Raw genomic sequence first — 13,234 nt, forward strand, 5'->3', positions numbered from 1 at the left:
CTCCCTCTTGTGGTCACTAGTGATATGACTCTGGGATTGTCTTTCTTCAGTTTGGCACTCACCTGGGTCGTTAGTCCAGGGGTGTCGCTATATAAACTTCCTGGATCCTTAGTCCAGTGCCTGGCATCGTTGTAATCAGATCCTTCTGTTGCTCCTGTCTGCTGGTCCTGGTTCTTGCAAAATTAAGCTAAGTCTTGCTTCTTTGTTTTTTGGGTTATTTGCTTTGCTTCTATTTTTGTCCAGCTTGTACTAAATGTGAGTTCTGACCTTGCTGGAAGCTCTAGGGGGCTGGTGTTCTCCCCCCGGCCGTTAGTCGGTTCGGGGGTTCTTGAATATCCAGCGTGGATATTTTAATAGGGTTTTTGCTGACCATATAAGTCATCTTACTATATTCTGCTATTAGCTAGTGGGCCTCTCTTTGCTAAATACCTAGCTCATTCTTATGTTTGTCTTTTCCTCTTACCTCACCGTTATTATTTGTTGGGGGCTTGTATCCAACTTTTGGGGTCTTTTCTCTGGAGGCAAGAAAGGTCTTTCTTTTCCCTTCTAGGGTTAGTTAGTTCTCCGGCTGGCGCGAGACGTCTAGAACCAACGTAGGCACGTTCCCCGGCTACTGCTATTTGTGGTGCTAGGATTAGATATATGGTCAGCCCAGTTACCACTGCCCTATGAGCTGGTTTTTTGTGTTTGCAGACTTGGTATTTATTCCTGAGACCCTCTGCCATTGGGGTCATAACACCAAGTCTCTTAATAAGTTTGTCCACACGAGGCATCGGGTAAGCATCAAAGCTAGAGACTTCCTTCAGCTTGCAATAGTCATTGCAGAACCGCCACTCACCGTCAGGCTTTGGTAAGAGGACGATGGGACTCAACCATCCACTTTTTGACTCCTCTTTCACACTGAGTTCTAGCATCCTCTTCACCTCATTGGATATCACCTCTCTCCGTGCTTCCAGAATAATATAGGGCATGAGGTTTAACCTGACATGCTGTTCTGTGAACACGTCATGCTCGACCACCTGTGTATGGCCCGGCAACTATTAGAATAGGTCCCGTTCCGCTGCAACAGCTCCCGACACTGTTGTCTCTGGGCTGGCGTCAGAGTCTCTGCAATGGGGACATCATCCACGGTGACTTTGAGATTGGCTCCTAGGCAAGGGGTCCAGCGATTCTCAGACTCTCCAGGGTTTTAGCAAGTTCACATGATAGACCTGGTGCGGCTTCCTTCACCCTGGCTGGTGTACCTTGTAGTTAACTTCGCCCAGTTTTTCCACCACTTCATATGGATCTTGCCACTTGGCTAGGAACTTGCTCTCCACTGTAGGGATAAGCATTAGCACGTGGTCCCCTGGCTGGAACTGCCTCGGCCTCGTTGATTGGTTATACACCCTTGTCTGTGTCTCCTGTGTCTGAAGATAGGCATCACTTTCGCCATTCTCTCCTGCAGCTTGGCGACATGCTCTGACGCTCTGGTGTGGCGTGACCTCAACTTTCCATGTTTCCTTGGCGATGTCCAAGAGCCCTTGCGGATGTCAACCATACAGGAGCTCAAACGGCAAGAAGCCAGTAGAGGCCTGGGGAACTTCCCTGATGGAGAAGAGCAGAAATGAAAGCAGGTAGTCCCAGTCGTGACTGTCCTTCTCAATGACCTTTTTGAGCATGACTTTCAGGGTTTTATTGAAGCGCTCTACTAGGCCGTCAGTCTGGAGGACCCTACAGAGTTCTTTCATAACCTTGCTCATGAAGGGGTTCCCTTGTCTGTCAGAATCTCCTTCGGCAGGCCCGTCCTAACAAAAATATGGACAAGTTCATGGGCGATATTCTTAGCCGAACAGTTCAAAAGGGGTACTGCTTCAAGGTACCGGGTCACATAGTCCATGACCACTAGGATATATTGGTGTTCTCGTGCAGACTTAACTACCCACTAGGTCCATGGCAATTCACTCAAACGGGAAGTAGACACTTCGGAAGGGAGAAGAGGGAGCGGTTATCTGGCAGGTGGGGTAGGACCTACAATAATTCAGGATCTTCCGATAACATCCCAGCCAATAGAACCTCTGCAGTATTCTCCTGCGTTTTCTCCACCCCCAGATGTCCCCCCCCAAAACATGTGAATGGGCCATAACTAGAACTCTCCGCCGGTATGGCCCTTGAACCAACAGCTGCTCCACTATTTCACTTCCCCTCAGTGTAGCCACTTGATATGATAATTCCCTATTGACTGCGAAGTGTGGTACCTGGTGTCAGTCCCCGGCTTTTGAGCAACCCCATCAATCAGACACATTTTCAAATTCTCCTTTTGGAGTAAGATCCTGCATTTAAGCAGTCCTGAAATTTTCTCCAGAAACCCTTAGCTCAGGAACCTCGGCCTCACTGGTCACTGGTTCATCTTCATTACCAGCTAGGACACACAATGGTAACTCCTCCACCTCCAACTGCTCCACCTCCGACTGCAACGGGGATTCTTCAGGGTGACGCTGGCTCCTGCCTGAACCACTGGGCAACCGTGCCTTTCCCTACAAGTCCTAGAACAGGCTGAAGTCCCACCCGATTATCATGGGGTGGGGCAAGTCTCTGACTACCTCAACCTCATGGAATTCCGTATCATGGCTCATTTTAATCAACACTCTGGCAACCGGGTAGTCTTTGGCATCCCTGTGGATACAGCGTACGCCAACATATTTCTTTGGGATCAACTGGTGGGGAAACATAGCCCTTATCAAGGTCACAAAACTCCTGAAGTCCAAAGCCACGTTCACATGGTCAGTATTCGGTCAGGATTTTACCTCAGTATTTGTAAGCTAAAACCAGGAGTGGGCGATAAATACAGAAGTGGTGACGTGTTTCTATTATACTTTTCCTCTGATTGTTCCACTCCTCATTTTGGCCTACAAATACTGAGGTAAAATACTGACCAAATACTGAATGTGTGAATGTGACCTAAGAGTCCTGATACCAGTACTCTGTTTCTGGTCACTGCAGCCCCTCTCCAGGCTGATAGTCCACACTGCAGGCTGGGTAGGCATAATATGAGCAGCGCCTGCCCAGGCTGCAATCCATCTGCTCGGCAGACATAGAGCAACGGACCGCTATGTGTTCAGGACCGTGACACCGCCAGCAGATCAGGTCTTTACCAGCAGCCTTTGGTAGCTCTTTGGGACCTTGGACTCCCCCCACCTCCCCAATGGTGGCTTTGTTACCTCTTTTTGGACCCGGGCTCCCGCTGGGTATCCCAGTGTGGAGATGTACCACCCCCTGGCTTCCTCGGGGACCTCTCAACCACCTTGTACCTTTCTACTAGGCCCACCAGGTCATCCACATTCTGGGGGTTTCCTTGGGCAACCCAGATATGCACAGGCCTGGGGAGAGAGTGAAAAAATCTGTCCTTGAGGACCCACTCGACCATCTGGGCTGGAGTGGAGGACTCCAGCTGCAACCATTTCTGGACCAAATGCAACAAGTCAAGCATTTGTGAGCGGTAAGGTTTGTCACCACAATACACCCAGTGATTAACCCTTTGGGCTCTGATAGACATAGTGATCCCTGAGCATGCTAATATCTGTTTTCAACTTGGCATATTCTTGGGCATCCTCCAAGTCGAAATAGGCTTTCTGGGGTTCACCTGTCAGATAGGGGGCCAACACCTCCGCCCACTGCTCCGGGCAGCCTCTCCGGCTCTGCAACCCGTTTAAAAACAGTCCAGAACGCCTCTATATCATCCCCTGGGGTCATCTTTTGCATGGCTCGTCTTACCGCTTTCCGGACGCAGGAGTCATCTCTTTGATGTGGGGGGAAAGGTGGTTTCTCTACTGTGGACTTCTCCCTTCAGGAGTTCCATCTGCCTTTGCTGTTGTTGCAGCTGTTGCATTAGGAGTTTATTCGTCTCCTGCTATACCTGGTGCTGTTGCTGCTGTCTCAGGATCAGGTGCTTGGGTAGCTCGTCCATTTTGCCTGACCGCTGTCCCATCTCCATAGCTGCCTTAACCCAGGACATACGATTTGACCACTGCCGCTACACATGTTTCTGGAATGTTTGCCCACATCCAAAACAGCGTTGCGGAAGGTCGGTTCTCTTAGCTGTTCCTCGAGGTAGACACAGGCACACGTGGGTTAAAGTCTCTGGGTGGTTTATTGTATCATAAACCCCAAAATGGTAACAGAAAAACAACCTGTCTGGCTCAAAAGTGAATAAAAAGTTTATACACAGTCCTGCCCAGCACTTCTGGGCCCACACATATGGCAGCTCTCACAGGTGCGTCAGCCTAGAGGCTTGCTTGCCTCTACACAACACAGAAAAAAACTGAACTTTTATTTCTCCACCCACGCCCTTGAGGTGGAGATATGGTGTTTATGCGTTCTGCCCATCTCTTACCTACTCATCTAAAAACCCGCCCATAACATGGCCGCTTAACTGCTTCAGCACATGGCATGCTGAAAAGAAAGATATGGTTTCTAGATCACAGATGGAAGCAGTCTTCATGACACATATCTCCCCTCACATGATATGCCAGTGACACTGTCACACCAGAGAGTTATCACTGTGTTATCTGTGGTGTTACATAGGACTGCAAGTGACATCTACTACATTATCTGTACTGAGAGAGCTTTTACTGTGTTAGATGTGGTGTTACATAGGACTGCAGGTGACATCCACTACATTATGTGTACTTTGTGAATCTTCAGTATTATCTTTGGTGTTACATGGGACTGCAGACTATTCCTGCCACATTCTCTTTAACATATGCAGAAGCAGTGGAGAATCACTCAGCTGCTGTGACATTCCCAGCTCTGCTGTACCTGCTGTGACCTTCCCAGCTCTGCTGTACCTGCTGTAACATTCCCAGCTCTGCTGTGACATTCCCAGCTCTACTGTGACATTCCCAGCTCTGCTGTGACCATCCCAGCTCTGCTGTATCTGCTGTGACCTTCCCAGCGCTGCTGTACCTGCTGTGACATTCCCAGCTTTGCTGTGATGTTCCCAGCTCTGCTGTACCTGCTGTGACCTTCCCAGTGCTGCTGTACCTGCTGTGACATTTCCAGCTCTGCTGTACCTGCTGTGACCTTTGCAGCTCTGCTGTGACCATCTCAGCTCTGCTGTATCTGCTGTGACCTTCCCAGCACTGCTGTACCTGCTGTGACCTTCCCAGCTCTGCTGTGACATTCCTAGCTTTGCTGTACCTGCTGTGACCTTCCCAGCTCTGCTGTACCTGCTGTGACCTTCCCAGCTCTGCTGTACCTACTGTGACCTTCCCAGCTCTTCTGTACCTGCTGTGACCTTCCCAGCACTGCTGTACCAGCTGTGACATTCCCAGCTCTGCTGTGACCTTCCCAGTTCTGCTGTACCTGCTGTGACCTTCCCAGCTCTGCTGTACCTGCTGTGACCTTCCCAGCTCTGCTGTACCTGCTGTGACGTTCCCTGCTCTGCTGTACCTGCTGTGACGTTCCCAGCTCTGCTGTACCTGCTGTGACCTTCCCAGCTCTGCTGTACCTGCTGTGACATTCCCTGCTCTGCTGTACCTGCTGTGACGTTCCCAGCTCTGCTGTACCTGCTGTGACGTTCCCAGCTCTGCTGTACCTGCTGTGACATTCCCAGCTCTGCTGTACCTGCTGTAACATTCCCAGCTCTGCTGTAACATTCCCAGCTCTGCTGTACCTGCTGTAACATTCCAGCTCTGCTGTACCTGCTGTGACCTTCCCAGGTCTGCTGTACCTGCTGTGACTTTCCCAGCTCTCCTGTATGTGCTGTAACATTCCCAGCTCTGCTGTGACGTTCCCAGCTCTGCTGTACTTGCTGCGACATTCCGAGCTCTGCTGTATCTGCTGTAACATTCCCAGCTCTGCTGTACCTGCTCTAACATTCCAGTTCTGCTGTACCTGCTGTGACCTTCCCAGGTCTGCTGTATCTGCTGTGACTTTCCCAGCTCTCCTGTTTGTGCTGTAACATTCCCAGCTCTGCTGTGACATTCCCAGCTCTGCTGTACTTGCTGTGACATTCCCAGCTCTGCTGTGACATTCCCAGCTCTGCTGTACCTGCTGTGACATTCCCAGCTCTGCTGTACCCGCTGTAACATTCCCAACTCTGCTGTACCTGCTGTGACATCCCCAGCTCTGCTGTACCTGTTGTCACATTCCCAGCTCTGCTGTATCTGCTGTGACATTTCCAACTCTGCTATACCTGCAGTAGTCATGTGGTCAGTGTCTGCTATCCTTTCTGTGGCTGTCCCGGGGCAGGGGAGGTGGACCAGTGGCTGGTGGTCTTCCGTTGGCCCTGTTCTGCAGTATGATCCTGGTTTGGCTATTTTTCTCCTCAGTTTGGGCAATGTCTTTTGTAGTTCCACGGTCGTATGTACAGTCCATCCAGTCAGCGGGTTATGCTGGGGGCTGTAGTTCTCTTAGTTGCTGACCCTTGAACACAATCCATGCAGTGCTGATCTAATACAGAATCCCAAGATACAAGTTCATTCAATCCCTGATAGAAGAACAATGAGGCAGAGTCGGATTGCTCAGAGTCGGATTGCTCAGAGTCGGATTGCTCAGAGTCGGATTGCTCACAGTCCCTGCACCTCCAGAACCAGCATGCAGTAACTATAGTTATTATTGCTTAGTCTTCAGTATGGATTCCTCATGGGAACATATTGCAAATAAGCGTTACCCCCCCACCCCAAAAAACCCTACAAAATTGGCATAGATTCCAAACTCTGGCATGCAAATCCCCCAAAAATAAGGTGACTTGGACCCGTCAGCAGTCCAGGCCCCCTGATTGCGCTATGGTCAGAACGTCATCTCCGCTTCACCGCGTGACCAAATCCTGCGTTCTCAGAGCACAAAAAGGACATATGCTTTGGCATAGCTCTAGAAACCCGGAGAAACCCTATCATACCCAAAATACTGGTGAATGATGGCCCCTCTGACTAACCACCAATATCGGAGCACAATTCAGACCCCCCAGTAACTGACTGCAGCGCTTGCCACAAATGCCAAACCACAGCTCAAACCATTTAGTAACTGACTGCAGCGCTGACCACCAACACCAAACCTAAGGGTCAGACCACCTAGTAACTAACTGCAGCGCTGACCACCAATACCAAACCACAGTTCAGACTTTCCAGTAACTAACCACAGCGCTGACCACCAATACCAAACCTTAGGGTCAGACCACCTAGTAACTAACTGCAGCGCTGACTACCAATACAAAACCACAGTTCAGACTTTCCAGTAACTAACCGCAGCGCTGACCACCAATACCAAACCTTAGGGTCAGACCACCTAGTAACTAACCGCAGCGCTGACCACCAATACCAAACCTTAGGGTCAGACCACCTAGTAACTAACTGCAGCGCTGACTACCAATACAAAACCATGGCTCAGACCACCCAGTAATTGACTGCAGCACTGAACACCAATGCTAAAACCCAGCCCAGTTCATCCAATAACTGACCGCAGCACTTACTACTAATACCAAAACCATGGCTCACACCATCCAGTATCTGACAGCAGTGCTGACCACCAATACAAAACCACAGCTCAATAACTGACCACAGCACTGACTACTAATACCAAACCATGGGTCAGACTGCAGCGATCAGTTCTCTGATCCCACAGTGCCATCAAGACGCCTCAGCTTCTCAGGGAGACATTAATCATCTATATTAGTGGTCACCCTGCACTACGACAGTTCAGACCTCCAGAGCGAGTGGCACAAGTAGAAATAACGGGGGTCTGGTAGTGTCTGGTGCTTATTGCTATCTGCGTGACGAGCAGCCATGAGGCTCCACGCCGCCATCTTCACTATGAATGGCTCTATCATGGCCCAGGAAAACATTCATGAACCAACCACAAAGGACCCTTTCACTGCTGCCATCCCATAGACTCGTGAATGAAGGTGGAAGATTGTCAGACTGGAGCGTTATATGGGTTGCTGACTCTCACAGTAAAGAGAGCTATCAGATTTGTGGGTTCTTATCATGGCAGAGGGTTGTCGGGGTGGAGATTTGAAAGAGTTGTGGGTTATTACTTTAGAGAACTATCAGAGTGAAAATTTTACAAGAATGATGATTGTCAAGGTAAGGAAAGAAGACGACTTCAGAGAATGACAGGTTCCCAGCCATCAGGGTTGTGATGGTGGTGTGTTGGTAGGGTAGAGGGTTTATATTTGAGTTTGTGGTCAGGAAAAAGGTTGTCAGGTTAGTAGTTTGCCAAGAAGGATGGATGTAAATGACACAAAATGGCACTGAGCAGTGTTGCTTCACTCTTCTGTCTTTGAGTTTCATTGTTGATAACCATAAAGACTTCTGCTACCATGAGGTGGGACGCCCAAACTATTGCTGCAGAACAGGACACCAATAAATCCACCTCCAATTTCACCTCCCCCTCTGGCAACAACATGTCCACATAGGGACCGAGAGATGTGATGGAACCTGCCCTCGAATCTCCCCAGCCTCCCACAAACCAACATGAAGTCATCTTTTACATCTGGGTCAGGATGGGACATGAAAGTCAAATGCAAAGTGGAGAAGAAATGAAGAGGAGCCGAGATGCTGGATGAGGAGGTGATGAGGCAATCATCACAAGGAGCCAGGGAAAGAACTACGTGACTGGCTCACAATGGAGGCCCATTAAGACGCCGAGGAGGAAGACAATGGAAAGAAGACAGGACCAGTTTAACTCAATAATGGAAGGTGAATACCATGACAGGATTTGACTGTTACTGTGAGAAGCCCAGAGGGGTGACGTCTGAGATCTCTGACCTCAAATGATGAGGAGGGCAGAACAGGCACAACATTGAGTGCCAAGTGCCTCATGTATCTTTGGGTCTCCTCCTCTCTAAAGATCAGTGAAGGTCTAAGATCACCGAGATCTTCTTACATGATGCATGACATTGTCAGAAGACCATTGTGACTTCATGTCCTGCTCCCTTTCCCAACTCCCCAAACTCTCTCTCTTTTTTTAGAGTTCTGCAGAGATGGACTGAGATATGTATGAAACAAGGAGACCTCTCCTGAGAGCACCATGGATGACACCTAGTGATTACAACCTACCTGTCAGAGATATATATCCAGCAATTAATGACGACATGATGATGTAAAACTGGAAGTGGCAGCAGTGAAAGCGCTCCTCTTGTGTGCTCAGTGCCCAGGTTCACATAACTCCAGATACAAGTGGAAAAAACTCTAATTAAAATAGAAATATTCTTAAAGAATCTATAAAACCCTAAGCATATTGTGGAGTCGTAAAATATGAGGCATAATGAAGGCAAAAATACAATGGGAGCACGTGGAGAGGACACTCTGCAATGCCTCCTACATTGGTGGACTCCTGGCGAGCTATGGACATGTTACAGAACGGTGCGGGATGAGCCCCAAGCCCTCATCCCAGGTCTCCTTTTATTGCTTCTTTTAGTAAATTGCTTAGAGTCCAAACCAGTTTCCTTTTTCCTAATTCTACAGTAATGGAGGAAATGTCCCAGTATGCCCAATGGAGACTGGTCATGGCTGAACTTAGGTGAGGATCCAAGATCAATGGGATAAATATAAAAGAAAAATGTAAAGTTCTCTAGAAGAAGGACCAAGTGTCCCTCAACCTTCACATTATGGCTATGAACTCAGATTCTGTCCCATCTCTGGCCCCATGGCTATGTCCACAACTAAAAGTTTAAAGTAGATACTTTGAATGCAAATATCAGAGTTTATGTAACACTATAATAAGAGGAAAGCTCCCCCATGGCGTGGCAGGATTCCCTTGGAAGAGCAAGAAAATGCATGGAAACGGAAAGCTATCATCTGCATCTGATACTGAGGAGAGCAGCACCAGACAGGCCAGAGATGATCAACCTGATGACCTTAGTAAAAGGATGAAAAGAAGATGGTGATATTCTCTTCTCAGTCCTCCATTGGGCTGAGCGGAGGCACCACACCCTTGAAGCAGGCCGACTCATAGTGCTTGTTCAAATATGACTTGAGAGCGAAGGTCTTGCTGCAGCGTTTACACTTGTAGTGTTTGAAGGTGGAGTGCGTCTGCATGTGGGCACGGAGGTTGGAGCGGTCTGCAAATGCTTTGCCACAGTGAGCGCAGCCAAAGGGCTTTTCACCAGTATGGGACCTCATATGACCCTGGAGAAGCCATGGTCGGCTGAAGGCTTTCCCACAGGTATCACATTTGTGCTTGAGGTCATGTGTGAGTAGATGCATGGCCATGGCCGGCATGGACACATATACCTTGCCACATGTTGGGCACTTCTTGGCTAGCTTGCTATCCAGGCTGCGATGCGTCTGCTTGTGGCGACTTAGGTTTGATGATGTGGCATAGCTTTTCCCACACTCACTGCAGCTATGTCTCTGAATGGAACGCCCCTTGCGTCGAGACCGACCATCTGTGATGAAGAAGGCATCCACGGAGTAACCCTCACTGACTGCTGCATCCCCATTGATGTAGCCACCCGTAATGTCTGAATGCGGACTGTCAGGTGGCTCCAAGTCGGGGGCACCGTACTCGCTGTGCACTGCTGTGTAGAGAGTGTCTGGAGATGGGACTTTGATGGCGCCATTGTTGTCTCCAACATAGGCAGATGCAGTGATATATTCACTGAGATACCCTGAAAATAGAGATGCACATGATTAGATCAGGCCGCACAATAACATCACCAATATAATATACCACAACGTGACATGAAAAACCATAAAACACAGGAAGACCCTGATAAAGACCCTTGACTACTGCAACATCCTTTTCTGTGGCCTCCCTGCTAACACCCTTGCACCTCTCCAGTCCATCCTTAACTCTGCTGCTGACTAATTCATCTCTCTCCTCTGCAAATCTCTTCACTGGCTCCCATTCCCTCATCGTATCCAGTTCAAATTACTAATACTGACCTACAAAGCCATCCATAACCTGTCTCCTCCATATATCTCTGACCTAATCTCCCGATATCTTCCCTCACGTAATCTCCTCCCAAGACCTCCTTCTCTCCTCCATACTTATTCGTTCCTCAGCCTCACCCAACCGTCTCCACGACTTCTCCCGAATATCCCTCATCCTCTGGAATTCTCTCCCCCACACGTCCGACTATCAACCACATTCGGATCCTTCAGACGGAACCTGAAAACCCATCTCTTCAGGAAAGCCTACAGCCTGCACTGACTCCGCTGCCTCCTCATCACTACCGAAGATACTGCCTCACCAACACCGGAGCTCCTGCAACCCTCAACCTACTGTCTCCTTCCCCATTCTGTAGAATGTAAGTCTGCAAGGGCATTGTCCTCACCCCTCTGTATCAGTCTGTCAGTTAGGTTGTTTACTATAAGTGATAGCTGTAATTTGTATGTGACCCCTTCTCATGTATAGCACCATCGAATCAATGGTACTATAGAAATAAATAATAAATAAATAAAATAGTGCTGCACAATAACATCACCAATAACATTAGGTAATTACTATATTAGATAGTAACCAGGGACTGAGAGGTGTAATTACTGTACACAAGAAGATAGTGTAGATAGTGACCTGGGACTGGGAGAGATAATTACTGAACTGTAAGGCCATGTGCACACGTTCAGGATTTCTTGCAGAAATTTCCTGAAGAAAACCGGAAATTTTCTGCAAGAAATCCGCATTTTTTTTTTTTGCGTTTTTTTTCCGGTTTTTTTGCGTTTTTTTAGCATTCTGCAAGCGTAATTAGCTTGCAGAATGCTAAAGTTTTCCAAGCGATCTGTAGCATCGCTTGGAAAACTGACTGACAGGTTGGTCACACTTGTCAAACATACTGTTTGACAAGTGTGACCAACTTTTTACTATAGATGCAGCTTATGCAGCATCTATAGTAAAAGATAGAATGTTTAAAAATAATAAAAAAAATAAAAAAATGCTTATACTCACCCAGACATCTCATCAGCGGCGTCCGTTCGTCTTCCTATAGCTGGTCTGTGCGCACAGGGCCTTCCGTGACGTCACGGTCACGTGAGCGGTCACATGACCGCTCACGACCAATCACAGGACAGTGACGTCATCGGCAAGGTCCTTCGCCGCACATCAGCTACAGGAACCGAACGGCAGCGTGCAGCGGTGAGGCGGGAACACTGCGCGGGACATCGAGGGTGAGTATAGGACTATTTTTTATTTTATTTCTTATTTTTTGACCACTTATATGGTGCCCAGTGCGTGGAGGAGAGTCTCCTCTCCTCCACCCTGGGTACCAACCGCACATAATCTGCTTACTTCCCGCATCGTGGGCACAGCCCCGTGCGGGAAGTAAGCAGATCAATGGACTCCTAGGTGTGCGGAATCCCTGCAATTCCGCATTTTTAATGAACATGTTGCTTTTTTTTCCGCTATGCGATTTTTTCGCGGAAAAAATCGCAACATTTGCACAAAAAATGCGGAATACCTTGTAAATAATAGGAGGCATATGTTAGCGTTTTTTTCGCGTTTTTATCACGTTTTTATAGCGAAAAAACGCGAAAAAACCGCTAAAAATCCTGAACGTGTGCACATGGCCTAAGGGTACTGTCACACAGTGGCACTTTTGTCGCTACGACGGTACAATCCGTGACATTCCAGCGATATCCATACGATATCGCTGTGTCTGACACGCAGTAGCGATCAGGGATCCTGCTGAGAATCGTACGTCGTAGCAGATCGTTTGGAACTTTCTTTCGTCGCTGGATCTCCCGCTGTCATCGCTGGATCGTTGTGTGTGACAGCGATCCAGCGATGCGTTCGCTTGTAACCAGGGTAAACATCGGGTTACTAAGCGCAGGGCCGCGCTTAGTAACCCGATGTTTACCGTGGTTACCAGCGTAAAAGTAAAAAAAACCCAAACAGTACATACTTACATTCCAGTGTCCGTCCCCCGGCGTTCTGCTTCTCTGCACTGTGAGCGCCGGCCGGAAAGCGAGCACAGCGGTGACGTCACCGCTGTGCTTTCCGGCTGGCACAGACACAGTGGAGAGAAGCAGAACGCCGGGGGACGGACACTGGAATGTAAGTATGTACTGTTTGGGTTTTTTTACATTTACGCTGGTAACCACGGTAAACATCGGGTTACTAAGCGCGGCCCTGCGCTTAGTAACCCGATGTTTACCCTGGTTACCCGGGACCTCGGCATCGTTGGTCGCTGGAGAGCTGACTGTGTGACAGCTCCCCAGCGACCACACAACCACTTACCAACGATCACGGCCAGGTCGTATCGCTGGTCGTGATCGTTGGTAAATCGTTATGTGAGACGGTACCCTAAGGGAAG

General features: G+C 48.6%; 1 protein-coding gene across 2 annotated transcripts in view; it reads right to left on the minus strand.

Moving 5' to 3' along the window:
- Positions 1–285: 285 nt before the first annotated feature.
- The window catches only part of SCRT1 (scratch family transcriptional repressor 1), a 72,001-nt gene continuing 59,052 nt past the window's right edge, over positions 286–13,234 (minus strand). For both annotated transcript variants that reach the window (XM_077271578.1, XM_077271579.1), the window contains exon 2: positions 286–10,591. In XM_077271578.1, the coding sequence (XP_077127693.1) occupies positions 9,879–10,591 (713 nt within the window). In that variant the 3' untranslated portion in view covers positions 286–9,878. The remainder of the gene's footprint in view (positions 10,592–13,234) is intronic.

This window comes from Ranitomeya variabilis, chromosome 6 (assembly GCF_051348905.1).
Source record: "Ranitomeya variabilis isolate aRanVar5 chromosome 6, aRanVar5.hap1, whole genome shotgun sequence".
NCBI lineage: Eukaryota > Metazoa > Chordata > Amphibia > Anura > Dendrobatidae > Ranitomeya > Ranitomeya variabilis.